This window comes from Macaca fascicularis, chromosome 3 (genome assembly GCF_037993035.2).
Source record: "Macaca fascicularis isolate 582-1 chromosome 3, T2T-MFA8v1.1".
NCBI lineage: Eukaryota > Metazoa > Chordata > Mammalia > Primates > Cercopithecidae > Macaca > Macaca fascicularis.
In genome coordinates, this window is record NC_088377.1 from 49,262,024 (window position 1) to 49,288,091 (window position 26,068).

At 59.3% G+C, this 26,068-nt stretch overlaps 2 protein-coding genes and 1 long non-coding RNA gene across 15 annotated transcripts; 2 read left to right on the forward strand and 1 right to left on the reverse strand.

The window, feature by feature from the left end:
* Positions 1 to 5,330: 5,330 nt before the first annotated feature.
* Positions 5,331 to 10,691, forward strand: GNB2 (G protein subunit beta 2). 2 transcript variants are annotated; one of them, XM_045389578.3, is made up of 10 exons: positions 5,331 to 7,009; positions 7,721 to 7,866; positions 8,070 to 8,108; positions 8,226 to 8,332; positions 8,880 to 8,943; positions 9,026 to 9,188; positions 9,280 to 9,346; positions 9,626 to 9,827; positions 9,920 to 10,136; positions 10,218 to 10,691. In XM_045389578.3, the coding sequence occupies exons 2-10, from the start codon at positions 7,810 to 7,812 to the stop codon at positions 10,322 to 10,324; spliced, it is 1,023 nt and encodes a 340-aa protein (XP_045245513.1). In that variant the 5' UTR covers positions 5,331 to 7,009; positions 7,721 to 7,809; the 3' UTR covers positions 10,325 to 10,691. The 2 variants fall into 2 exon arrangements, with proteins under 2 accessions (XP_045245513.1, XP_045245512.1); XM_045389577.3 differs by having other exon boundaries at positions 5,331 to 5,489.
* A 337-nt stretch (positions 10,692 to 11,028) lies between these two features.
* On the reverse strand, positions 11,029 to 25,753 carry GIGYF1 (GRB10 interacting GYF protein 1). Of its 12 annotated transcripts, none has more exons than XM_074034587.1 (28): positions 25,621 to 25,753; positions 20,834 to 21,090; positions 20,126 to 20,252; positions 19,985 to 20,049; positions 19,736 to 19,842; positions 19,515 to 19,644; positions 19,322 to 19,417; positions 19,039 to 19,150; positions 18,832 to 18,940; positions 18,541 to 18,581; positions 18,187 to 18,357; positions 17,718 to 17,971; positions 17,513 to 17,618; positions 16,881 to 17,018; positions 16,585 to 16,682; positions 16,223 to 16,394; positions 15,950 to 16,116; positions 15,737 to 15,837; positions 15,532 to 15,657; positions 15,334 to 15,434; positions 15,068 to 15,150; positions 14,823 to 14,963; positions 14,528 to 14,749; positions 14,109 to 14,293; positions 13,842 to 14,002; positions 13,592 to 13,755; positions 13,384 to 13,513; positions 11,029 to 13,291 (listed from the first exon to the last, which is right to left on the reverse strand). In XM_074034587.1, the coding sequence occupies exons 5-28, from the start codon at positions 19,768 to 19,770 to the stop codon at positions 13,239 to 13,241; spliced, it is 3,096 nt and encodes a 1,031-aa protein (XP_073890688.1). In that variant the 5' UTR covers positions 19,771 to 19,842; positions 19,985 to 20,049; positions 20,126 to 20,252; positions 20,834 to 21,090; positions 25,621 to 25,753; the 3' UTR covers positions 11,029 to 13,238. The 12 variants fall into 12 exon arrangements, with proteins under 12 accessions (XP_073890688.1, XP_045245507.2, XP_073890689.1 ...); XM_045389572.2 differs by having other exon boundaries at positions 14,109 to 14,296; XM_074034588.1 differs by lacking the exon at positions 20,834 to 21,090.
* Positions 16,730 to 17,379, forward strand: LOC141409832 (uncharacterized). The gene is made up of 2 exons (XR_012432280.1): positions 16,730 to 16,858; positions 17,210 to 17,379. It is a non-coding gene; the product is annotated as an uncharacterized lncRNA (long non-coding RNA).
* Positions 25,754 to 26,068: the final 315 nt, after the last annotated feature.

The following is a 26,068-nucleotide window of genomic DNA, read 5'->3' on the forward strand; positions in this document are numbered from 1 at the left end:
CCGGTAATCCCAGCACTTTGGGAGGCTGAGGCTGGTGGATTGCTTGAGGCCAGGGGTTCGAGATCAGCTTGGGCAACATGCCAAAACCCTGTCTCTACAAAAAAAAAAAATACAACAAAATTAGCCAGGCATGGTGGTGTGCACCAGTAGTTCCAGCTACTGGGGAGGCTGAGAGGATCATCTGAGCCCAGGAGGTTGAGGCTGCAGCAAGCTGTGATCATGCCACTGCACTCCAGCCTTGGTGTCAGACTGAGACCTTGTCTCAAAAAAACAAAACCAAAAACACCAAAAAAAAATTTTCTCCACAGGCACTTCAAACCTGAAACTTCCCAATCTTAAACTCTTGATCTTCCTCCCAGAATATGTTCCATCTCAAATGTTCTGCTCGAAGTAAACAGTAACTCCAGGCCATCAGTACTAATTGTTATTTTTTTGTTTTTGTTTTTGTTTTTTTGAGACAGAGTCTCGCTCTGTCTCCCAGGCTGGAGTGCAGTGGCACAATCTCGGCTCACTGCAAGCTCCGCCTCCCGGGTTCATGCCATTCTCCTGCCTCAGCCTCCCAAGTAGCTGGGACTACTGGCCCCCGCCACCTCGCCCAGCTAATTTTTTGTATTTTTAGTAGAGACGGGGTTTCACCATGTTAGCCAGGATGGTCTCGAACTCCTGACCTCGTGATCCGCCCACCTCAGCCTCCCAAAATGCTGGATTACAGACGTGAGCTACCGCGCCCAGCCTTGTTTTGTTTTGAGACAGGGCCTGGCTCTGTCACCCAGGCTGGAGTGCAGTGGCACAAATTCAGCTCACTGTAACCTCTGCCTCAGGAGTTCAAGTCATCTTCCCATCTCAGCCTTCCGAGTAGCTGGGACTACAGGCGCACGCCACCATGTATTCTTTTTTTTTTTTGTAACGACGAAATCTTGCTATGTTGCCCAGGCTGGTCTCGAACTCCTGGACTCAAGTGATCCGCCCACTTCAGCCTCCCAAAATGCTGGGATTACAGGTGTGATCCACCATACCTGACCCTAATCCATATTTCACTGTCCATCTGCCTCCTCTATAGATTGCAGGCTCCATGAGGAGGGTGCACCTGTCATTCACAGTTGCATCCTCATTGCCTAGGGCAGTGCCTGATACATCATCAGTATACTGTATATATACACCAGTGTATATATGTACAACAGTGATGTATACTGATATATACATCAGTAAATATCAACGGAATGAGTTAAAACAGGAAAGCTTATTAGCACAGAAACCAAAGCAGAAGCAGCAGCACACATGCCCTCTTGAGATTGACAAAATTGTGCTGTAGTCCTAGGCTGCTGGTTGTTAAGTGACTTTAGGGAAGTCACTGTGGCCATCTGCAGATTGAGGAAATTGACGTAATTATCTCTGAGGTCCCTCCCAAATTCTCATGTGTAGTTGACATCTATTATCTATTGCTTATATGTCACTGAATTGGTAGGTATGCATAAATAGAATTTGCCCCTAACTACGAATGTGATTGTGTATATTTTCTTTAAAAAAAATTGGGCTTTTGTTTCTCATATTGAGAACTCTGTTATGCCATTGTTGAATTTCTCGCAGATTTCCCCCCACCCACCTTCAAACTCTACTTCCTTAGACAGATTTGGCAATAGCTTTGTAAGTGATATGGACATAATTGCCTACAATAATGAAAACCTACAGGATTCTTTTTTCATTTTCCCTTTGGCATGTTTACTATTCCCTGCCCCACCAGGCAGGGAATTCTGAGTGTGTGAGTGTGTGCACCCCTTACAAAGACGACTACTATGTTACTAACATATTTGATTTGGAAAAAACAATTGTAGGCTGGGCACGGTGGCTGACGTCGGTAATCCCAGCACTTTGGGAGGCCGAGGTGGGCGGATCACGAGGTCAGGAGTTCAAGACCAACCTGGCCAACATGAAACCCCATCTCTACTAAAAATGTAAAAATTAGCCAGGCGTGGTGGCACGCTCCTGTAATCCCAGCTACTTGGGAGGCTGAGACAGGAGATTCGCTTGAACCCAGGAGGCAGAGGGTGTAGTGAGCTGAGATTGTGCCATTGCACTCCAGTTCTGGGTGACAGAGCAAGACTGGGTCTCAGGGAAAAAAAAAAAGAAAAAGAAAAAACAATTGTTTTTGAAAAACGATTTGTAATGTCTTTCACAGAGACTAAATGAACAGTATGTTTTGATACTTTTTAAAAAATAATTTTGTCTTTTTAGATTCCGATTCATGTGCACATGAATGTACCCATGTACATGGTTGTATCTCATGATGCTGAAGTTTGGGGTAAAATTGATCCCATCACCCAGGGTACAGTACCCAATAGGTAGTTTTTCAACCCTTCCCACCTCTAGTAATCCCCCGTGTCTACTGTTCCCATCTTTATGTTCGTAAGTACCCAATGTTTAGCTCCTACTTATAAGTGAGAACATGCAGTATTTGGTTTTCTGTTCCTGCATTAATCCACTTAGGATAAAAGCCTCTAGCTGCATCCATGTTGCTGCAAAGGACATGATTTCTTCTTTTTTTTCTTTTCTTTTACCTCGCCTCCCCTCTCGTCCCCTCCCGTCCCCTCCCTCCCCCTCCCTTCCCTCCCTCCGCCCCTTTTCTTTCTTTACTTCTTTCTTCCTTCCTTCCCTTTCTTCCCTTCCCTCCCGTCTTGCTTCCTTCCTTCCCTTCCCTCTCGTCTTTTTCTTTCTCTCTTTCTTTTCTTTCTTTCTCTTCCTTCCTTCCTTTCCTTTCCCTCCCTCTCTCTCTTTCTTTCTTTTCTGCATCCATGTTGCTGCAAAGGACATGATTTCTTCTTTTTACTCTTTCTTTTCTTTTTTGCTTTCCTTCCCTTCCTTCCTTCCTTTTCTTTTCTTTCTTTTACTTTCTTTTCTCCTTTCATCTTTCTTTCTTCTTTTTTTTCTTGAGTCAAAGTCTTGCTCTGTTGCCCAGGCTGGAGTGCAGTGAGTGGTGTGATTTTGGCTCACTACAACCTCCGCCTCCCGTGTTCAAGCAATTCTCCTGCCTCAGCCTCCCCCAGTAGCTGAGATTACAGGCCCGTGCCACCACACCCGGCTAATGTTTGTATTTTTAGTAGAGACAGGGTTTCACCATATTGGCCAGGCTCGTCTCAAACTCCTGACCTCAAGTGATCTGCCCACCTTGGCCTCTCACAGTGTTAGGATTACAGGTGTGAGCCTCATCTCGTTCTTTCTTATGGCTGCGTGTTTTTATACTTTCAAATTACAAGGACTCAGTGAAGGCTATTCATTGCCTTGAACTTCCCAAAGCAGTTCCACAATCAATCGGGTTCTCAGTAAGAATCCGAGACTTGCAGGGAAAATGCTGTCAGTACCCCCATTTAACAGATGTGGAAACTGAGGCCTAGACCTACATTCTTGTCCCTTTACAGACAAAGTCCCTGGAGGAGGGGGTTCATCTAGAGGCTCGTACAGATATACTGGAATGTAAAGTTTTGGCTGCCTGGGTTCATACCTAAACTCTGCAGCCTCAGGTCTCTTTCCACTACTAGAAGATGGGGAGAAGGCTGGGTGCTGTAGCTCACGCTTGTAATCTCAGCATTTTGGGAGGCTGAGGCGGGCACATCACCTGAGGTCAGGAGTTTGAGAGCAGCCTGGCCGACATGGTAAAACCTCGTCTCTACTAAAAATACAAAAAAAAAAAAAAAAAAAAAAAAAAAATAGCTGGGCAGGGTGGCGGGCACCGTAATCCCAGCTACTCCAGAGGCTGAGGCAAGAGAATTGCCTGAACCCAGGAGGCAGAGGTTGCAGTGAGCCTAGATCATGCCACTGCACTGCAGCCTGGGCGATAGAGTGAGACCCTGTCTCCAAAAAAAAAAAAAAAAAAAGAAGGCTGGGCGCAGTGACTCACGCCTGTAATCCCAGCACTTTGGGAAGCAGAGGCGGACGGATCACCTGAGGTCAGGAGTTCGAGATCAGCCTGGACAATACGGTGAAACCCCGTCTCTATTAAAAATACAAAATTAGCCAGGCGTGGTGGCACATGCCTGTAATCCCAGCTACTCGGGAGGCTGAGGCAGGAGAATCGCTTGAATCTGGGAGGCGGAGGATGCAGCGAGCCGAGATCGTGTCATTGCACTCCAGCCTGGGCAACAAGAGTAAATCTCCGTCTCACCAAAAAAAAAAAAAAAAAAAAAAAAAAAGAAAGAAAGAAAGAAAGAAAATGGAGAGAATGTTAGCACTTAATTTCCCAGAATTGTGAGACTTAACATATGTCAGCCTGGGCAGCATAGGGAGACCCCACCTCTACCAAAAATTTAAAAATTAGCCGGGCATGGTGGCTGGGGCATGCCTGTGGTCCCAGGTACTAGGGAAGCTGAGGCAGGAAGATCACTTGAGCCCAGGAGATGGAGGTGGCAGTGACCTACCATCACGTTACTGTACTCCAATTAAAAAATAAGTGTGGGGCCAGGCGCGGTGGCTCACGCCTGTAATCCCAGCACTTTGGGAGGCCGAGACAGACGGATCACGACGTCAGGAGATGGAGACCATCCTGGATAACACGGTGAAACCCCGTCTCTACTAAAAATACAAAAAATTAGCCGGGTGTGGTGGCGGGCGCCTGTAGACCCAGCTACTTGGGAGGCTGAGGCAGAAGAATCGCTTGAACCCAGAAGGCGGAGGTTGTAGTGAGTAGAGATCGCACTCCAGCCTGGGAGACAGACTCCGTCTCAAAAAAAAAGTGTGGAACTCAATAAATATGAGTTGTTATTACAGTGGCAAGCCCTGAAAGGGGGTCTACAAAAGCCCAGTGGGCGAGGCTGAGGAAATGCCTGGGCACGACCCTTCTCATGGCATTCCCGGGGCGCCCGCATCAGCCCGTACCCACTCACGCTCGGGGACTTTCTCGGAATCGCGCTGCTTCTTCCAGCCGCCTCAAGGCGGGCCCCGTCCAGCTCTCTTTAGCTCCGCCCCCTGATGAGGGGGCGTGGCCTCCACAGGGCCGGGGCGTGGCCCAACCGGGAAATGGGGCGTCGAACTCCCCTTCCCAGTCTGGAGCCACCCAATCAAGGCGGGGCGGGAGACCGATCACGTGACCCGCAAGCGGTCTCACCCTCCTCATGTGCCAGTACCACCTCCTCCAGTCCCAGAGGGGGGATGTCTTACTCCTTTCCGGGAAGCAAACCCTTTGAGTACGGTTTGCGTCCACATAGCGTGAGGGTGAGATCCTTGGGAGCCACTGGGACCGTCTTTGCCCCCTTGGTGGGGTTTTGTCTCCTGGCTTCCCCCAAGTGCGAGGCGTTGGTCTCGCCCAGCCGGGTCTTGGGCGCGGCGGCGGCAGCCGCGTCACTGGCGGGCGGGATCCCTCCGCTCTGGGGAGGCAGCGCTGGCGGTGGGGTTGGGGCCACTGAGGAAATCCATCCGCGCCGCCGCCGCCTCCGCCGCGGAGGAAGACAGCGCCGCCCGCGCGCCGCCAGCGACCCCGCCGCAGAGTCCCACCGCCACAGGTACCTCCGCTGGCAAAAGGAGTCCTCGCGCCCCCCAGCCCCAATTTCCCGCAGGGGAACCTCTCTTCCTTCGGTCTCCCCGGGCTGGCCTCCTGGGAGCGGACGTAACTCCCCAGACCTCCCCTCCCTTCCTATCTGGCCCCGTCGCTCCCAAACCCGGAAGGGGAACTGGGGGGGACCCTCGCCCCCCACGGTGTGTGCACTTCCCCGCACCATCAGCGAAGTTTTTGCCCGACCCCAGACCCCAGCCCAGCCCCGACTGCCTCTTGCTCCCTTGGAAGTTGGGGGGCTAAATTCGGGGCTTCCTCTAGGCCCCGCCCCGCCCCCTTTCCCCACCGCCACCCTCCCGCCTGCCCCTGGGGAGCACCCCTCGTGTCCTCCACTGTCGTACCCCTGCCGGCCCTCGCCTTGCACAACCCCAAAATCGGGGAGAAGCAGGCAAGGCCGCGCGCCACCCTTCCTTTAGTCTCCACCCTACCCCCGATTTGGGTTCTGCTCGTGGTTTCTGGCCCCACTCCCCGAAACCGGAGCCCTCGGCGCCCTATTCCCTTTACAGATCCCCACCCGAAGCCCAGCTCCCAGGCACCCGCCCCCCGCCCAGCTTTCTTTTGGGCAAAATGGAGGTCGTGGGGGCTGGAGGGCCAGGCCCACTGCGCTTCGCAGCGCCGCACCAGCCCGCGCCTTCCAGCTGCGAGATCCAGGGACCCTCCCGTCACCTCTCCTGGGCCCCGCCAGACCTGCGGAGGCGGTGGCACCCCCATTTCTCTATGGGACCCTGGCTGCTATATCCCTGGAATCTGGGGGCTGCTGAGGGCCCTGCGGGGTGATGGGGACCGAGGGCTGAGAGCGTCGCCCCCGCCCCCAGTTTCTTTCTCCAGCCCTGCTTCCTTCTGCCCTGGGCCTCCGGCGGTGCCGCCAGGCCTGGGCTGCTAGTAGCTGGAAGAGGCTTTGTGCGGGCCTGGGGGTTGGGTGGAGTAAGGAGTTCTGCCTGCGCCCCCCACACCCCGATTTTGAGGGTCACCCCCTGGCACTGGCGTAGAAAGCTGAACTTACAAGGAGGGGAAATGTCAGTGGGGAATAGGAACGCCCTGTGCCTGGGGGAAGTGGGAGCTGGGTGGGGGACGCCTGGGTCGGCCGAGTGCAGTGTGTACGGCCGGATCGCACAGGTGTCCCGCGGGTGGGGAAGGACTCAGGCGCCCGGAGCGGAGCCAGCCAAGCCTCTGGGGCCCGGGCGCGAGCCCGCTGGCTGGGCCCCCCAGGTGTCCAGGGCGCCGGGGCCAGGCCGCCTGGGGCCTCCCGCCCGCGCCTGGGAGAGAGCAGCTCCGCGCTTCGGGGCCGGGGACCTCGTTGCGGAGCCGTAATTACTCGAGAGCGGCTCCCACGGGCTTTCTGCGGGCGCGGCGGGGCGGGCGGTCTCTGCGCTGGAGGGAGCAGCGGCTCGGGGCTGCCTTCCCCGCCGTTGTCACCCCCACCCGCGGCGGACGGCTAATGGGGCGCAGCCGGAGCAGGGATTATCCGGGGTGAGCTGTCCAGAACCTATTAGCTCCCAATCGGCTTTTCCCAAATCCTGTAAACAGCCACCCGGGCCGGTTCTGGGGAGGGGCGGGAGCCTGGGTCGGGCGGGGGCGATGGGGCTGGGGTGGGGTCACCCACCCTACAGGTCTCAGCCGTGGATGCGGTTGCCTTGGCAACGGGGCTAGGGTGGGGGCATTTCACCAATGAGGTGCTCTCGGTCCGGGTGACGGTTGCCTAGGCAACCCCACGAACAGCCTAGCTTCCCCCTCTGGTCGCTCCCCCCCACCCGCCACCGTCGAAGCTGGGGGTGTGTGTGGGGGGTGTGCGCCTTGTGGGGTGAATTTCAAGAGGCACCTCCCCTTTTAAAATTAGGTGCTTGGGGGGCGGTGCCGGTGCGGGCTGGGGCAGACGCCAGGTCTGTTTTCGAAGGGACACCCCCCCCCCAGTTCCTGCCGCGGGTGTCCCGCCCGGGCTGTGTCCGAGGGAGGGGTTTCCCCTGCGCTTCCTCTTGCACTTCCCGCTCCGTTTCCGGGGGGCGGGAGGAAGATTGGGGAAGTCGGCTCTTACTCGGCGACGTCTCCGTTGCCGGAGACCCTGGTTGTGCCGCCGCCCCTCCCCCCTCCCCTTGCTTACCCCTTCCGGGCCGTGCTGCAACCCCGCCTTTCCCCCCACTTCCCCGGCGGCCTCGGGCCTGACGTCAGCCCTGCATCCCCCAGGCCTCGGGCCAGCGGCCAGGAGCTGCCTCCCCCAGCCCCCGTCCCGCGGCCCCCAGCCGCCCCCAACCCCGCCCCACGGGCCCGGCGCCATGAGTGAGCTGGAGCAACTGAGACAGGAGGCCGAGCAGCTCCGGAACCAGATCCGGGTGAGGGCCTGGTGCGGTATGGGCCGGGAGGTGTGTACACCTCCCGGTGCCCTGGACCGGGCTGGGTGAGGGTGTTGGTGGGGGAAGGGGGAGGGAGGGCTCCTTAGTGGCTCAGAATCTGATTTTGTCCACTCCTGTCTTCTCGCCCTCTCCTACCCATCCTACCGTCTCTTGCATCTCTTTGGCTCTGCCATTCCCTATAGGATGCCCGAAAAGCATGTGGGGACTCAACACTGACCCAGGTGAGGGCACTTGGTGGTCAGGAGGTGACTGGGGTTGGAGGGCAAGGATCGGAGGCCGCTGCTCACTGCAGTCCTGCTACCTGGGCCTCCCTGAGCCCATTCTGTCTCTACCTGCAGATCACAGCTGGGCTGGACCCAGTGGGGAGAATCCAGATGAGGACCCGGAGGACCCTCCGTGGGCACCTGGCAAAGATCTATGCCATGCACTGGGGGACCGACTCAAGGTGTGTGTGTGTGTGGGCTGGCGCTGTGGGCCGACTTTCTAGCAGGCTGTGGGAGCAGCCTCCGATCTGGTGGGGTGAGTAGGCCACCAGAATACCCAGAGTATGTCTGGAAATAAGGTGACTCCCAGACATGCCCGCCAGACCTGGACAGGCAGGACCATGCTGGTGAGAACTTGTGGGCTGCAGTTGGAGACTGTCTCTCAGGTGGCTCATACCTGTAATCCCAGCATGTGGGGAGGCCAGGGCAGGATCACTTGAGCTCAGGAGTTTTGAGACCAGCCTGGGCAACATAGTGAGACCCTGTCTCTACTAAAAATTGAAAAATGAGCCGGGTGTGGTGGTGCTCGCCTTGTAGTCCCAGCTATGTGGGGGAAGCTGAGATGGGAGGATCACTTGAGCCTAGGAATTCCAGGCTGCAGTGAGCTGTGATGGTGCCACTGCACTCCAGCCTGGACAACAGAGACCCTACCTTCTCCTACCCAATGGGAAGGGGGTGTGTCTTGCTTTCATGGCATCCTTCTGCTCTCCCTGCACCATTCCCCACCAGGCTGCTGGTCAGCGCCTCCCAGGATGGGAAGCTCATCATCTGGGACAGCTACACCACCAACAAGGTAGGGTGGTGCGGGCTGGGGGGTGGGGCAGGGTCACAGGGCCCTGACTGGCTCTGACCCTGGCGCTGCCTCTGCTCCACAGGTTCACGCCATCCCGCTGCGCTCCTCCTGGGTCATGACCTGTGCCTATGCGCCCTCAGGGAACTTTGTGGCCTGTGGGGGGCTGGACAACATCTGCTCCATCTACAGCCTCAAGACCCGCGAGGGCAACGTCAGGGTCAGCCGGGAGCTGCCTGGCCACACTGGTGAGGGGCCTGGCCCGGCTAGCACCCTTTTTGGGGTCGGGAGGTGCACTGCCCTCCGTGTGGAGACCTGGCTGACCAGCTCCTTCCCCAGGGTACCTGTCGTGCTGCCGCTTCCTGGATGACAACCAAATCATCACCAGCTCTGGGGATACCACCTGGTGAGGCTCTGCCAGGGCTGAACAGTCTGGGCGAACTCACACTTCCTGCCTCAGGGGCCACTGTCCCAGTGCTCAGCACGCAGCGTGCACTGTAGTCTATCTCTCCTGGTGGGCACTAAGGGGGTCAGGGAGGGATGCATCCCTTTCCCCCCTAAGGCTCTGACAAGAACCTCCCTGAACCCTTTCACAGGGTTGGGCTCACGTGGTGGGGAGGGGAGGGCAGGGACTCTGTTCTTTGCCCCGTCTCTTATCTTTTCCTTCTTCCTGTCACCTCTCCAGTGCCCTGTGGGACATTGAGACAGGCCAGCAGACAGTGGGTTTTGCTGGACACAGTGGGGATGTGATGTCCCTGTCCCTGGCTCCCGATGGCCGCACGTTTGTGTCAGGCGCCTGTGATGCCTCTATCAAGCTGTGGGACGTACGGGATTCCATGTGCCGACAGACCTTCATCGGCCACGAATCCGACATCAATGCGGTGGCTGTGAGTTCTGGGGCGAGTTGGGCCAGGCCCTCTCCACCAGGCTCCTGGCCCTGCCCCTCGCCCTCACCCCATCCCGGTCCCGTGTCCTGCAGTTCTTCCCCAACGGCTATGCCTTCACCACCGGCTCTGATGACGCCACGTGCCGCCTCTTCGACCTGCGGGCCGATCAGGAGCTCCTCATGTACTCCCATGACAACATCATCTGTGGCATCACCTCTGTTGCCTTCTCGCGCAGCGGCCGGCTGCTGCTCGCTGGCTACGACGACTTCAACTGCAACATCTGGGATGCCATGAAGGGCGACCGTGCAGGTGAGAGCTGGGGGCCCAGGCTGGGCGGGTGGGGACCTGGAGCCTAGGCCAAATGGGTTCTGACTTCTCCCTTCCTCACAGGGGTCCTCGCTGGCCATGACAACCGTGTGAGCTGCCTTGGGGTCACCGACGATGGCATGGCTGTGGCCACTGGCTCCTGGGACTCCTTCCTCAAGATCTGGAACTAACGGCCCCACCCCTGCTGGGCCCAGGCCGGGAGGGGCCCTGCCCACGCCCACACTACAGGCCAGGGCTGAGGGGCTGGGCGCACTCCCAGCCCCCTTCCCTGGGCCACGGGGCCTTGGGTCCCTGCCCTCCCACCCAGGTTTGGTTCCTCCCGGGGCCCCCACTGTGGAGATAAAAAGGGGATGGAATGGGGGAAAAGGAGGGGCAGGAGGCCCTCATCCTTCTGCTGCCCTGGGGTTGGGGCCTCACCCCTCTGGAGGCCCAGAGGCAGGAGGTGGAAACCCCAGGAGCTGGCTTTTTTAAAACTGGTTTTATTTTAATTTTTATTATATTTTCAGTTTTTCCATAAAGGAGCCAATTCCAACTCTGTACCTGGTCTCTGCCCTTGCTGTGTCCTTGTTTCTGAACTTTGCTGCCTGAGGGCTGCTGGCGGTGTGGGTGGTGGGGAGGGTATGGGGCCCACCAGGCAGCTGGGGCTGGGGACAGGGTCTGCACTCTCCCTCAGAGCAAAGCGGAAACCCCATCCCAAAGCCTTCCATCCAGAGGTTGTTGGATAAGCAGCCCCCCGCCGTGGTCTCCCCCATCAGGCTGCTGACCAGAGCCAGCCTGACCAGGCGGACCCTGCTCGGAGCTCCTAGTTCCCAACTCTGCGCAGAGCCACTCATCCCCATGGCTCTCCCCAGATAACGAGCAGCGGAGGCGGAACGGGAGAACACACACCAAGTTTTATTGGGAGAAGGGAGTATTTACAGGAGCAGGTAAAGAGGGAAGTCACACAGGGTGGAGAGGGGGCGGGGAGATTGTGGGTACAAGGCAGACAGGGAACACGGCGACCCCTGCACCCACCCCAACCCCAGGAAGGGCAGGGGAGCAGCGAGGGCCCAGGAAGACCGGGGCCGGGGGAAGGACAGCAACAGGGTCTGAGTCCCTGGGCAGGGGGGCTCAGGGGCTTGTAAACATTGACCACTCTCAGAAAGGGATGGGGGTGGGAGAGGGCTCCCCCTATACTTCCTCACAGGGTTAAGGCCTCTCCAGGCTCATGGGCCCCCTAAATCCAAAGTCTCTTTAGCTGGGGAGAAGGGGCAGGAAGAGACAGGAAAAGTGTCCCCCTTCCCCTGCATTGGCTGCGGCAGGGGTGGGGGGGTTACATTCAGTCACAACAGGAGTCTCCCCCACACCTGGCGAGAGGGAAGGGGAGCTGGGGGCCAGCAGCAGCAAACACTCCCCCCGGCCCGTCACCCCTTATTGCTTTAGAGAGAATATTGTCTTTTCAGGGACGCTAACACTGTGGGAACCAGGGAGAAGCAGGTGGGGGCCCCCCACCCCGAGGCCAGCTTGATCCCCCAACACTGACCTAGTTGCCACTTTGGTGCAAAAAAAAAAAAAAAAAAAACCCTAACAACAAAAAACCAAACACCATCTTTCTGGGGCTAGATGGGGAAAGAAAGGGGCCACTCCCCACGTCCCCAGGGCAGGAGGGAGAAATACATTCATGGAGGGAGGCAGTGGCGGAGCCTTGCCCTAATACTGCACTCTGAGCAATGAGGTCAATGGGAGGAGCTGGATGAGAAACCCAAAAGACAAAACTTACAAAACCCAAAATGGGTGGAGACGAACCCAAGTAGGGGACTGGGAATAAGAAGTGGGTGAGCAATAGAAGGGGCAGCTTCCCCTGACCCAGGAGCCGCACGCTTCTCTTCACCCCAACCTTACCCAACGGTAAAAAGCGCATCATATCAGACCTGGGAGACCTCCTGCTCCTCTCCCATTTGGTCGGCGGAAGGGTCAGGTGCAGAGCTGGGTGGTCCGTACCTCACAAGCTGGCTGCAGGCTGGGGCCCCAGGTGGCAGTCCCTCCACTGCAACCCTAAGCCCAAAGCCACCCACTCCTTGCCTTTGAGGCCCCTCCTCCTGCTCCCTTCACGGGAGAAACAGCTCAGCCTTCTCTCTGCAGCCTCCGGAGCAATCATCCACCCCCGCCGCTCACAGAGGTGAGGCAGGAGCCAGGCAGGGGTGAGGTGGGGGCTTACGGCCCAAAGAATACATTCACGTGGCAAGGCAGAGAGCTGGGGCTTTCAGGTTCAAACCCAGGGTGTCCCCCAAAATGGCAGCGGTGGAGGACGCCCCTCACCAAGGCCAGAGTCAGAGTCCTGCTGCCCCACCCTGCCAGCCAGAGAGGTTGGCACAGCCTGGCCCCTCCCATCTACTCGGCCAGCACAGGATGGCAGCCAGAGAGCTGGGACAGCTCTTCCAATTTGTGCAACTGTCCCCCAAAGCAGCGAAGCCAAGGGGCTACTTTGGCCCCACCCCGGACACCTCAGCCAGCCCTGGCGAAAGGAGCTGCTCATAGCGGGTCCAGTGGGTGGGGCTCAGACAGGCCTCCTGTGCAAACTGCTGGCCCTCAGCCTCCAGTTACCCCATGGCCCACCTTCCGGGGGGGTAAGTGTGGCCTTGGGGGCCAGGCAGGACAGGTCCACGGGGCCTGTGTCCCCACTGCCCCAAAATAACAGTGTGTTTTTTCTTTCAGCCTCCTAACCATTTTTTTTTCATTTTTCATCTTTTTTCTTAAAAAAACAAAAAAAAATCCTCTGTGGACCTTCCATCGTCACACCCACTATCCTAACAGCGGGAAGGGGTGTTTAGAGTCTAGTTTTTAACAATATTTTTGCCTCTCCTAACTTTTCTTCAAAGTCGTTTAAAATTAAAAAAAAAAAATAAAAAGAAAACCCCCTCCCCCAGTCTGTAAAGTGCCTCGTGGTGGGTGAGTTAAGGTGCATCGTGTGTTTGTAACAAGTGCTGGGGACCCCGCCCCTGCCTCCTCCTCTGCTCCCTGCGGGGAGCCTGCAGGCTGGGACCCTCAGTCCATGCCGCCGCAGCCACCCTGGCCTACAGCCCAGGGGCTGGGGGTCCGGGCTGGTCAGTAGTCATCCACGCTCTCGATCTCACCAGAAGATCCGTGCAGGGAGTACCCTGAAGCCGGGGAGAAGCTGGGTCTGAGCTCTCTCCTGGGCTCCTCCTGCCCTGTGCCAAGGAAGTCCCGCTCCTGCCCCAGCCCAGCTCACCCAGGATGCTGGGGTCTGAGTGCAGCATCAGTGCCCGCCTCTTGGCCTTGCTGCCCTCCCCGGGGCCGAGTTTGGTGCTGTGGTTGGCCTGGAAGGCCGTCTGCAGGGAGGCGCTGCTCAGCCACGCCTCCTAAGGCAACGGAGAGGAGGGTGAAGGTCAAGAAGTGCCAGGCAAGCCCACCCCAGCTACTGGTGCCGGGTGCCTCACCTGCTGCTGCTGCCGCTGTTGGCTGGCTTTCTGCTTGGCCCTCCGCTCCAGGAATTGTTTGGCAAATTCTTTGGCTTCCAGCGTGTCCCCCAAGCAGGAACGGATATAATCGTGGACATCATAGGGGGATTCCACCTCCTTGAGGATCGCTACAGCCATGGGCACTGCAGGATGAGCGAGGGCTGTCAGGGCCCCCTGGCCAGGTCTGGAGCCCCAAGCCCCGCCCACTTCCTGGGACCCGCTCACGCACCGTCCAGGCTGCCTGTGGCGCTCAGTGTGTGCAGCATCTGCTCACACCACTGGGTGAAGCCATCCTGGGGCCTGGGGATGCCCTGCAGCAGCTTCAGCAGCTTCTCTTCTTCCTCCGTCTTTTTGCGAATGGGCCGACCTGATAGGTGGCTGTACGAGTCACTGAAGGGGGTGGGTGAGTCAGGGTCGGAAATCAGCTGGCGGGGGGCGGGAGAGTCTGCCACCTTCCCTCCCAGGGCCACCCCAAGCCTCCAGGTGCCACGCCCACCTGAGAGATGGGCTGCTCCGGCTGTTCTTCAGGCCGAGGCCGCGGACCAGGCTCCCGCCGCTCTTGGGGGTGTCCTCCCAGAGCCCCAGGCTGCTGCTTCCGCCCCCACTCTTGTCTGGCCCGCCCCACAGCGGCCCAGCCTCAGACACCCACTGGTTCAGGGGGGCAGTGCCCAGGCCCCCAAGCTGCTACAGATGGCAGAAGATCAGAGTGGCTCAAAGAAAGGCACCCCAGAAAAGCAGACAGGGAGACTTGTTTAGGTGGCATAGGGAGAGGAGTGAGGCGAGGGCCACAAGAGCTGTTGCCATCACAGGAGGGGCTGGGGTTTGGGCTGCACAAGTCTGGGCTTAGTGATCCCCCTCCCTATGCCACCCTGGAAACCGCATGGGGGGGTCCTGGGAGGTTCCTGGCCTGCTCACCACTCGGTGGTTGGGGGCCTGGGCCCGAGCTGGCTCCCGAGGTGGGGGCTGTTTGTGCAGCTGCCGCTCGCCCTCCAGCTGCAACTCCAGGAGTGTCTTCATGGACAGCCCCTGCTTGGCCAGGCCAGCCCAGAGTGGGGGCGGGGAGCTGGGCGCGGGGGGCACGGGGACTGCCTGCTGCTGCTGCTGTAGCAACTTCAGCAACAGCTCCTGCTGCCGTACCTAAGAGGGGGACACAGTGAGGGGACCTGACGAGGGCTCTCTCCCCAGCCAGCTGAGGCTCGGGAGCACCCACCTGCTTGCGCCGAAACAGCTCTTCCTCCTCTTGCCGCCGCTTCTGCTCCTCCTGCTGCTGCTGGCGGCGCTTCTCCTCCCGGCGCTTGCGTTCCTCTTCCTCCCGCTTCGCCCTGAGCTCCACTTCTCTGCGCTCCTGGAACTGAGACCAGTGGCTGATCAGGGGAGAGCTGCAGGGGACAGCTTGGGGCCTGCCTCGGTCCCCCCTTTCATTCCCAGGGCCTCAGCCCCAGGATGCCTACTCACTTTATGTTGCAGCTGGAGTTGTTCTAGAATTGGACCCTGAGTCGAAGAGTTAATTGGTATGTCCCAAAGACTGGCCTCACCACCTGCAGGGGGCAGGGGGCAGAGGCAGCTGCAGGTGGGCACTTGGGCCCACTGATCCAGTCCAGCCGCAGCAGTGGGCTCCCCAGCCAGAATGGCAACGAGGGGTGCAAGGGTGGGGAGCAGACCCCAGACCCCAGTTCACCCGGAGACTGCCTTGGGGGTGGGGGGCCAGGCAGGCCACACACCTGACTGTGATGAGGCTGAGGTATGTACGTCCCAGAGGCGGCCCGAATCCGGCACCGACAAGGACCGGCTCATCGTCGGGAGCAGGTTCTGGTCCCCGCCTCTGAGGAGCAAATCGTGGATTCTCAGGACCCCAAATCCATCTCTGGTCTGCCCCCGTTCCCTACCCTGTATCCTGAGGGCTAGCATGCGCCACGCACCTGGGGGGTTTGAGCGCCTGGAGCTGCTGCAGGAATGCCGTGAGCTGCTGCTGCTGCTGCTGCGGCGGCGGCGTCAGGTCCCCTAGAGCTGCCTTTTCTCGAAGCGCGCATTGTGGGAGCTGGCGGCTGCAAATGGGACAGTGGAGGTGGTGGGCCACAGAGCCAGCTCCGGGCCTTCTCCCAACCCACCCCAGGCCCCCCATACCTGCTGACCAGCTGAAGAAACTGCTGGTGCTGCAGCTGCTGGTACAAGGCAGCCGCGGCCAGCTCCTGCTGCTTCTTCAGCCGCTCCTGGTCCATGTTTCCCTGCTCGGGTGAGAGTTCGGCCAGTGCCCGCAGCAGCGAAGAGGGGACTCTGCTGGACTCCTGCCCACACCCCTTACACCCTGTCCCTCCATGCAGGGGAGAGGCGGCTCACCAGCAGTGGGGGTGGTGAGGGCCCTGGGGCGAAGGGCACACGGCCCCACATCTTGATCACCTCGCCTAGAGGCTGGAAGCCCTCATCACAGCCCCGCTTCACCAGCAGTGACATGGAGAAGTAGCCAGCCTGGAACCACTCTGCCATCTCCTGTGTCGTGAAGGGGCCTGGACAGGGAGCAAGGGAGCAGGAGAACCACTGTGGTCACAGGGTAGGCCAGAGACACCCTGAACCAGAATGGCCCTGAGCAGCCCTCCCATCCCACACAAGTACCTTGGATCTCGCCCTGCGGATCCTTGTAGAACCACTTCCGGGCAGCTCCATGGCTGAGCGGGAGGGCAGTGGCGGCTGCAGAATGGCGTAGGCCCTGGGTCTGCATGGCAGCTGTGAACTGCTCCTCCTCCAAGGAGCTGTCCTGCAGGGAAGCCACCAGCTTCTCCGCCTCCTGGAAGCCCAGGAAGAGAAGAAAGTCTCAGCTGCCAATCTCAGCACCATCAGGATGGGGATGGAGCTTGGGATGGGGATGGAGCTTGGGATGGGGATGGAGCTTGAGCTGGGGCCGGGGCCGGGGCCAAGCAGGTCAGGTGGTCAGGAGAAGTGTGAAGGGTCCCTCCCACTTTCTCAGGCCCCCACACCTGCTGCAGGTGCTTTAAGCCTTCATCATCCTCCAGATCTCCAGGTGGGCCAGCAGGGGAGCCCACCCCAGGACTCAGCTGGATCCCCCGAATATCATCTGGAAGGCATGAGGACAGGAGGTGGAAGGGAGGGCGGCAAGGAGACAAGATAGCCTCCGCCCACCCTCACTCCAGAACACTGAGCTCTTGCCATGGCTCCTCAATGTGAATGCCCTGTGTGCCCACCCCCACAAAAGGGGACCACTTTCTCTCACAGCCCCAGGGCACCCGGGAGGTAGGTCATCCTCCCTTCCTACCTTCGGCCACTGGGGGCTCTTTCTCCGCAGCTTCGTCCCCATCCCCGTTTGTCCCCCAGAGTGGGCCCAGGGTGGGTAGTGGGGACGGGGAGCTGGACTTCTCCTCCTGAGGAGGCAGTGGGGTCAGCTCCTTCCCACCTAGAAGAGGAAGATGGCCAGAATTCAGAACCAAGGGCTGGGCCTGCCACGCGAGTGAGTACAAGCCCTTGAGTGTGTGGCTGGACCCACGGGTCACCCTCCCCCGGGCCAAGTCCACCACTTCACTTGGGTCAACTCAACTAATGGTGGAGCGGGAATGCGGTGCCCTGACCCTTGCCTCCATGTGCCAGACGCAGCAGGAACGTATCAACACTGCACAACACCATACAACCCCGCAGACTTCACCCCAGGTTCTGCAGTTTCTTCAATGGACTTTCAAAGGTCATTCTGATTATGCCTGATTTCTATCTGGTACACTGCCTTGAAGACATGGCTCTGCTAACCCCTGGTTCCTCCCCACCTCTCAACACTCTTCTTCCACTTCTAAGTAGCCTGATCCTACAGGTAGGTGGGCAGCAAGTGCCCAGCCTGGCAAAGAACCCCCATGCCAGTCTGGCCCGGCCCCAGGCCCGCTGGGCACCTCACAGGCTCACCCGCCTCAGGCCCTTCCTCCTCTAGCCCTTCGGAAGGCTCCTCCTCCTCCTCCAGCCCTTGGAAGTCCAGCTCCTGCTCCTCAGGAATGGGCTCCTTGGGGCCCTTCTGCATGGGGCAGGGGTGGGGGGCAGAGAACAGCTGGGTGGGTGAGGAGGAAGAGGACCCCAGCAGGGCAGGTTCCCACCCTCACCTCCTTGCAGATACCTTGAGAGGCAAGAAGGCCCCAGAGGCATCAAAGGTGCCCATTTCTTCATCCTCATCGTCCAGGCACCACTCTGGGAGCCCATCCTTGTCCTCCTCAAAGCCGTCAGGCACTCGGCACCGCCGCAGGTGAGAGCTGCCTCCCCCTCCCCGCCCCTCCTCTTCACCACACCCGCCTCGATCCCCTCGCAAATCAAATTCAAACTTGCGCCTCCGTTCCCCATGTTCCCGCCAGCCAGCAGAGCGGGGACCGCCATCTGCGCAGGAAAAGTCAGGGAGAAGAAGAGTGGGTACCCAAGCAAAGCTGGCGGCCCTCTCTGCTGCAGCTCATGGAGCACCTCCAGGGCTGCTGTCCCAGCCACTCCCACACCAGCCAGCCTCTGCTACCTCCCAGGGGCTACAGGAGCCCACCCTCTCATGACAGTTCCTGCTCCCCACTGCCCTCACCAATGCTACTGGGCCCCAATCTCACCAGGGCTGGCGGAGCGCCAGCGGTCGCCATCTCGCCGGGGCCCTGCCCCAAGCCTCCAGCTGCCCTCCTCCTCCTCCTCCTGCTCCTCCCGTAAGGAGCGCCAGTTCTCGCTGTCTGAGCGGGCATGCTCCTTCCTTGGGCCAGCCCCTCCCTCCTCAAACCCACATCGTGCTGGGAGATGGAAGAGAGGGGCAGTTATCAGAAAGGCAGCGTGGTACCTGGACCCTCAGGAAACGTGGGGAGCCAGCTCCAGGCCCTCCTGCCCCCAGCACCTCTGAAATAAACACCCTCAGACTGGGCCACCCATCTTGATCCTCCCCGCTGCCCCGGCCGCCGCCCTCAGCAACCTCGTACCTCCATCCCGCCTTGCTGACTTCTCAAACCGCCTGTCGCCTCTGCAGGAGGGGAAACGTGTGGGTCAAAAACAGTACAGCCTCCCCACCCACCCTTTGCGACCGCCCCATGCCTTGTCCACTGTGCCCTGAGGCAGTGGAGGGAGGGAGGGAACAGAGGAAACCAGGGGTCAGGAGAACAGGGATCTCTGACAGGGCTTATCTGGTAGGCCTCTGTTACCCTCTAGCAACAGGAACCAGGCCTCCCTCCCTGGCCTGCCCTGCTCTATGCCACACCCCCTCCTGGCCCCACCTGTCATCCCAGCTCTGGCTGCGCTGGATCTCCCGGGGGCTTCGTCCAAAGGCCCCATCACCTTCTTCAATGCTTCTTTGGTAAAAGCAGCTGTCACCGCGGCCACGGCCTAGATAAGAGGCCAGATGCACACTGAAACCTGCTGCACGTCCTCAAAGTCAGGGGCCCTGATCTGCCTGCCCCCGGGACACGCCATCACCCCTCTACCTCGGCTCCGCGTGCTGCCCCTGCCTCGGGAGGTGCCAGTCAGGGGGGGGCCAGCCCCTTTCCCCATCAGCCTCAGCACAGCCACGCTGTTCACTGACAGGGAGAAGTTTCTCTGAGGAGGGAGCCAGGGGCGGGAGTGAGGACCCAGGTACCTGACCACCCCCACTCCCACCCCACAGCACCCTCCCGGCCTGTCTCCCCAGCACTGGCCCCTCTCCTCCTAGCCCGACTCACGGCCACCCCTCCCCGGCCCCCGCAGCCTCAGCTCCTGGCCTGGCCCCACCTGTTCCTCCTCAGTCAGCGGCTCCAGGGCCAGGGGCTGCAGTGGCTCGTCCTGCAGCACCGCGGCAAACTCCTTGTCCTGCAGCTCTTCTGGGACCTGGCGGTGGGGTGGGACAGCCAAGACACCACATGCTGCCAGATCCCCTCCATGGGCAGAGACCACCGCCGCCAACAACCCTCGTCCACGCACCCACCTTGTTCTCCTTGACGTAGAGGGCCAGCATCTCCTCTCGCCCATAGCGGTAATCAGCCAGCTTGTATTTGGGCATGGCAGGGGATGGAGGTGGGGAGGCCACGCTGCCGCCCCCAGACAGGGCCCTGAGCCTGGACACGACACAGAGAGAAGAAGACAGGTCAGGGCAGCCTGACTGTGCTTTCCCGAATCTCCACGGCAGCCGAGGCACATGTGACTCACCACTCAGGCCCAAAGTTGAGTGTCTCTGCTGCCATCGTGGGGCTGGGCGTGTTTTCTGAGAGGCCGGGGGTGGGGAGGAGGGGACCTGGCGTTCGCTCTCCAAACACCTGTGGGGGAACGGAGCCATGGAGAACAGCACACGAAGGAGACCTTTCAAGTGCAGGGAGGACACCCCGGGGTACATCCTGGTAGGCATGGCAATGCGCCCCGGACTAGCTGGTGGGTCACCTGGGGTCTAAAAGGACTCACCTGAGCCAGCCACGTGGCCACTCACACCATGAGTTACCCAGAGATGAGTCCAGACGGTGAAAGACCTGGGGGAGGCGAGGAGATGGGAAGCTCGAGTCCTTCCGGCCTCCGTGGGGCAACCTCCCTCGGCCCAGGGCTCACCTGGCAGCCTGGCCCAGGAAGCAGGAGGGCAGGGGCTGGTGCTGGAGTGAACGAGGGTCCCCAAGCCACTGGGAATTGGTCTGGCCTCCGTAGAGCCTGGGAGCGACCTTTACATCTGGGAAAGACCCTTAAGGAGAGCAGGGGGGAGGAGATAGGGTTCAGGACAAGGCTCTGCTGGCAGCCCTGCCCTGCCCTGCATGACGGGAGAGGTCCATTCGCTGGGTGGTATCTCTGGGCATCAGCACCCTCACCACCCTCTCTGGGAGGCTGAGACAGGAGGTGCAGCGCAGAACTCAGGGAGGGAGGCAGCCGAGGCCAGGATGGATGTTCAGGGCAAAGATAAAACAAAAACAAGCAAGCAAGCAAAAACTCACTAGAGCCACAAATAGCTTACAGAGAAAAGGTCAGTTACGGAGAGAAGGATTAGAAATAAATCTAGGAGCAAAATTCTTTCCTTTATGAAAAAAATCACAGTTGGCTGCTCAGAAGCTCAAATCCAGGGGCTTGGTCTGGGGAGAAACCCAGTGAAAAGGAGCAGGAGGTGATTCTAGGGCCACAGACTGGTACATGACGAGGCTCCAGGCAAGCCTGAGCCAAGGCACCTCGGGCTGGTTTCCCCCACAGGAATCACACCCAGACCACCGCCCCCCAATCAAGAACGGAGGCTGAAACAACCAAGCCACCAAGGGAACGAGGATCTCAGGATACCGGCTGGGAAGCAGCCTCTGGCACCATCAGGTGGAAATAAGGTCAGGGCAATGGAGGCTGGTGGGGGTGCAGCGGCAGCCTGTTCCTCTAAGGGACGATGGAGGGGACTCTCAGGAGGAGGCGCATCCCTGGGGACCCCGGCAGAGGACTCAGGCGGGTGGGCGGGGTCCAGGCGCTGCAGAGCTGTTGTCACTGGCTGGGAGGGAGGCTGGCCCGGCTTGGTGCTGCAGCTCCCATCAACTCCAGGACGCCACAGTCTGGGAAAGAAGAGGAAGGGGGTTCCACCAGGATGCTAAGGGGGAAAGGCCATCAGCCCCAGCTGAGCCAGCAGCCCATGACATGCCGAGGCCTGCTCAGAGTCCCAGCACCCCAGGGGGAACCACAGGGCTCAGAGGCAACCCAGGGCCAGGGTGGCCTCCCCTGGGGCCTCTCCCTCCTCAGCCTCGGGTGGATGCTCCGGTGGTGGTGTGCTCCACGCCACGCAAAGCCACCAGCCTGTCGCTGACTGCAGGTGGCCTCCTAGAGCAATCTGGGGACTGGATGAGACTTGAGGACATGATGCTAAGTGAAACAGACCAGCCAAAAAAGGAGAGTTAGACCTTACTTCTCTTTCATGAGGTCTCTAGAGGAGGCACTCACTGAGGGAGGAAGGTAGAAGGGCAGTCACCAGGGGCTGAGGGGACAGGGAACTGTTGCTGAAGGGCCCAGAGCTTCAACTGAGGAGCAGATCCTGGGGCCGCTGGTAGTCAGGGCCAGACACCAATGTGAGTGTACTCAGTGCCACAGAACAGCACAGTTAGAGACAGTTAAAGTATCCAAATTTTGTTGTACATTTTACCACAATAATCACTTTTTAAAAAAACCTTTAGGGAACAAAAGGTATCTGGAGATAACCACCGCATACCTAAGTTTTCCCCACTCCAAGAAAAACACCCCACATTCCTTCAAATCAGCCTCAGGAGAGGCTGTTTTGAGCCTCCTCCAGTTCATTCCTTCTAGAAGGCCTGAAGCTCATCCTGCAGGCATGAGGGTGGGAGAGGGTAGAACAGAAAAGGCACCACCTGGCCAGCACAATGGCTTATACCTATAATCCCAGTACTGTGGGAGGCTTGAAGAGAGAAGTCCGAGACCAGCCTGAGTAACAGAACAAGACCATGACTCTACAGAAACAATTCTAAACATTTTTTTAAAAAGAAAAAGCGGCCAGGCGTGGTGGCTCATGCCTGTAAACCCAGCACTTTGGGAGACCGAGGCAGGAAGATCACCTGAGGTCAGGAGTTTGAGACCAGCCTGGCCAACGTTGCAAAACTCTCTACTAAAAATACAAAAATTAGCCGGGCCTGGTGGTAGGTGCCTGTAATCCCAGCTACTTGGGCGGCTGAGGCAGGAGAATCGCTTGAACCCAGGAGGCGGAGGTTGCAGTGAGCCGAGATCGCGCCCCTACACTCCAGCCTGGGCAACAGAGCAAGACTGTCTCAAAAAACAAAAAAAATCTTAAAGTAATGGCCTCACACTGCCCCCTGCCAGGCGCAGCAAGGGCAGCTCTCCTGGGTTCCTCCCGCTGGAGTCCCCCATCCTGACTGTGTCTTAGCTGCAAGGGGCACACACAAGGGGGAGTGGCTCATGCAGCCTGAGGACAGCGACACCAAGACAAGGGAGAGAGCAGGCCCAGAGCAGGAAAAAGCCCATGCCACCTGCCTTCTTGGGAAGAAACCAGGAGACTGAGGTTAACTCTCTAGGTGCCCCCACAGCAGGGTCTGGTGCTGGAAGCTGGTAGTGCCTGGCCCCATCCTTGGACTAAAGGAACTAGTGGCGCAGCTGCAGGCTACCATGGGGCTCCCACCCTCCAACAGGTTCTGGACTCAGGGCCCCTCTGCTCCTCAGGGGGCTCCTGGCCAAGTCTGGAGATATTCTGGGCTGTCACCACTGGGCAGGGGGTGCACAGGGCATCCCCACAGCCAAGAGCTATGTGACTCCAGATTCCAAGCACGCCAGTGCTGAGATGCCCTCCTCTGCGCCACGAGCACGGGCAGAGCCCTCGGGGGTCTACTGGGCCAAGGGGAAGGCAAGGGAAGCCAGGTGTGTGCAAAGCTGGGTCACTCTCCTCTCTGAACAGCAGGGATATCATTCCCTAATTACACTGTCCCACGAGGGAAATCTGAAATCCTGCCAGGAGGAAATCTTTGAGAAAAGAACAGATTTTTTTTTTTTTTTTAAGAAAAACTGCCTAAGTTTGTCTATTGCAAGCTCTCAAAGCCAGGCATCTGATTCCTGTCCAATGAAGACAAGAGCAGGAGGTGGCGGGGGGGATGGGGGACCGCCACCTGCCCGCCTCAGCTTTTCCGGCTGAGCTTTCTCAGCTCAGGGTCTCCTCCTCACAGGCCCCTTCCAGCCTGTCCCCCGCCCTGGCCCTTCCCTCAAGCCTCGCCCCCTCCCCACCCCTTCTCTTTCTCAGGCCTGTCTACCCTCAGTCCCCCAGCATCTGAATCAATGCTTTTGAAAGACTGCCCCCTGCCGGAAACAAGGGGCGAGGACATGCTGGGCCTGGGTGCTCCAGCAGGCACCAGGGCGCGGGAAGGGAGCCCGCTCTCTGGGGCTCAGAACTCAAGGGAGAAGGAAAAGACGGAGAACAGGCGGTTCCAGTGCACATTCAGCTAAGAACATTATCTCCTCACTCCATCACCCCTAAAATTAGCTCCAACACGGAGCACTGTGCCTTGGCACAGAACAGTGCCACTTAAACAGAAGCAGAGTCCCCAGTTCCCCAACACTGGAGCCACCGCCCAGCCCCAGGCCTGCTGGAGGGGACCTGGGCCTTTCTCAGGATGGAGATTCTCCAAGCGTGGTAGGATGAAGACGCTGAGGCTTAAAGAAGAGATGCAAGCCCGCATTCCTGGCGGCTGGTCAGTTATCCCTGCTCTCTCCTCTCTGAGCCATCCCAACAAATCACACCACCGCTTGGCAACTGCCTACAAGTTAACAGTTTTTAAGCATTTTCACTCTTTACCTCCTGTGATCCCTTTTGCCCACTTGCCCAGCCATGGGCTCCAGCCAGGGAAAACAAGGAGGAAGCTGCTCCGACAGTGTGCCCCGACATCCTCGACACTCTATGGAATACTGGAGGTGTGCACGATGGCAGTAATGACCATCCCAAACTCTCAAGCGTTACTCTGTGAGTTTGAAGCCATTTCACATTTGTTAGACTTTCAACCTCCTTCATCTAGCCGCCTCCTCTCATCTTCTCTCCTCTATAGTGGGCTATTTTTCTTTTTTAATTCCCAAATTCTAATAGCACATGTAAAAGTTAGGGCTAACGCATCAGATCACGGACACAAGACTGATGTGTCCAACAGGAGAACAAGCTAGTTCAGAAGTTTAAGCACATGGTCCACTTGACTAACCACCCCATGGGACCCTCAGGGCCCCTGGTTCCCAGGCAATGGCAGGGACACCAAGTCCAGGTCTACCCCCAAATCCTTCCCAATGACACGACAGACCGCTGGGGTACCAAGACCTACAATCTAAGAAAATCAGATTAGAGCTGGCTAGCCTGGTGGAGGGTGGCTAGCCTAAGTCTGCAAAGGGCACAGGAAAGATGGGAAGGAGAAAGAACCCCAAATCCCCCATGTCGACAGCAAAGAAGAGACCCTTACTGGTACCACCGATGGTGTTTCCATGCCAAAGGCCAGGGGTTGGCGGGGTTCTAAATCGAAACTGCTATATGGACTCGAAGGGGCAGTGCAAAGAGGATGGGAAAGCGGACGATCTTCCAGAACAACACTTTGAAAGGCAAGAGGGAAGTAAGGCTTGGGTGATTGGAAAAAAAAAAAATTCAATCCAACTAACAAGTCTTTATGTAGCATCTCCCAGTTCCTGGCACTAGGATACAACAGACCTAGAGTCTCACCGGGAAAGCGAGTAATGACTGTGTAACAGAGGAGACAAACAAGGGGCTCTTAAAAAGTTACTTGGAAATTTTTTTTTTTTAAGGCAAGGTGTGAGAGCTGTGGCCAGGGAGCTGCTGCACCGAGGGTCATGAGCTGGGAAGGGCCTGGCCTGGGACGGGGAGGGAAAGCAGTCTCTACTATGGAAGGTGTTTCCCGCGGTTGTGCAACTGGGAAGGAGACCCCAATGACCCAGCACTAAGATCGCCGGAGCGAAAGGAAACGGAGGTGAGGAGGACTCAGGCGAGGTGCCTGGGTGGAGGAGAAGGCTTCCATGTTGGCCAAAGTCGTGGAAAGCTTGGACTTGGGGAACAGCAAGGCCCAGCTCCTTCCGAGGGGAACCCAAAGGCGCGCTGGGGAGAACTCCGGGGAGCGCGGGGCCCGGACACCTTAGGACGCTAGGGTCGGGGGCCCCCAGGCGGCCCACAGCAGGGCTTGGCAGAGGCCCGGGGGCGACCGTTAGGAGCGCGGGGGTGGAAGGCGGCGGGCCGGCCCGGGAGGACGGCGTGCCCTTCAGGGAGGGGCGCCAGGTGCGCGGGGGTCGAGCGGTCGCCCCCCAAGCCGGGCGCCGGCCTCCTGGGGCCTCCCCGAGGCTGGCCGGCTCTGGGGGAGGGTCCCGGCGGCGGGGAGGGGCCGGAGCGGGCGGGAGGGCGGGCGGACGCACCGGGCGGCGGCGGCAGCGGCCTCGGGGAGGAGACGGGGGAGGGTCCTCGTCGGCGGCCCGCGCGCTGGCTCCAGCGCTTCGCTAGCTCGCGGGCTCGGCGCGGCCGCCGCGGCGTCGGGGGCGGGCCTGCCCCGGGGCCGGGCTGTGAGCTGGGGGCCGCGGGAACGCCGGGCGCTTACCGCGGGCGGCGCAAGGGTCCGGTCCGGGGCGTGGGCGGCGCGCGGCGGGCTGGGGCCGGGGACGGCGGCGGCGACGGGGGAGGGGACGCTGGCGCTCCCGCGGCGGCCGCTCCTCTGTGTTTGTGTTTGTAGCAAGATGGCTGCCCGCCTCGCACCACGTGACGCGGACGCGGGGCCGCGGGGCCGCCCCCTCCTCCGCCGCCGCCGCCGCCGCCGCCTCCCTCCGCGGCTCCGGCCTGCGCCGCCTCTCCTCTTGCGCTCCTCGCGTGCCCCGCGCGCCGCTGTCCGGACGCCAGTCGCCCCCGACAGCCCCCACCTTCCCGCCCCGGCACGTGACCCGGGCGCCCGGCTGGTCACGTGACGTGGGCCCCTAACTGCGGGCGGGGTCGGCCCCGGAGCGGCCCCTTCTTCCCCACCTCCTCCGACCCTGCGACGCGCGACCCTTGGA

Coding starts and splice junctions, on each gene's coding strand:
- GNB2 (XM_045389578.3), top strand. CDS start 7,810: ATGAGTGAGCTGGAGCAACTGAGACAGGAGGCCGAGCAGCTCCGGAAC. Junction 7,867..8,069: donor AGCTCCGGAACCAGATCCGG/GTGAGGGCCTGG, acceptor CATTCCCTATAG/GATGCCCGAAAAGCATGTGG. Junction 8,333..8,879: donor CACTGGGGGACCGACTCAAG/GTGTGTGTGTGT, acceptor ATTCCCCACCAG/GCTGCTGGTCAGCGCCTCCC.
- GIGYF1 (XM_045389570.3), bottom strand. CDS start 19,770: ATGGCAGCAGAGACACTCAACTTTGGGCCTGAGTG. Junction 15,658..15,736: donor TTTCTTCAGCTGGTCAGCAG/GTATGGGGGGCC, acceptor TCCCATTTGCAG/CCGCCAGCTCCCACAATGCG. Junction 15,435..15,531: donor CAGGCGCTCAAACCCCCCAG/GTGCGTGGCGCA, acceptor TTTGCTCCTCAG/AGGCGGGGACCAGAACCTGC.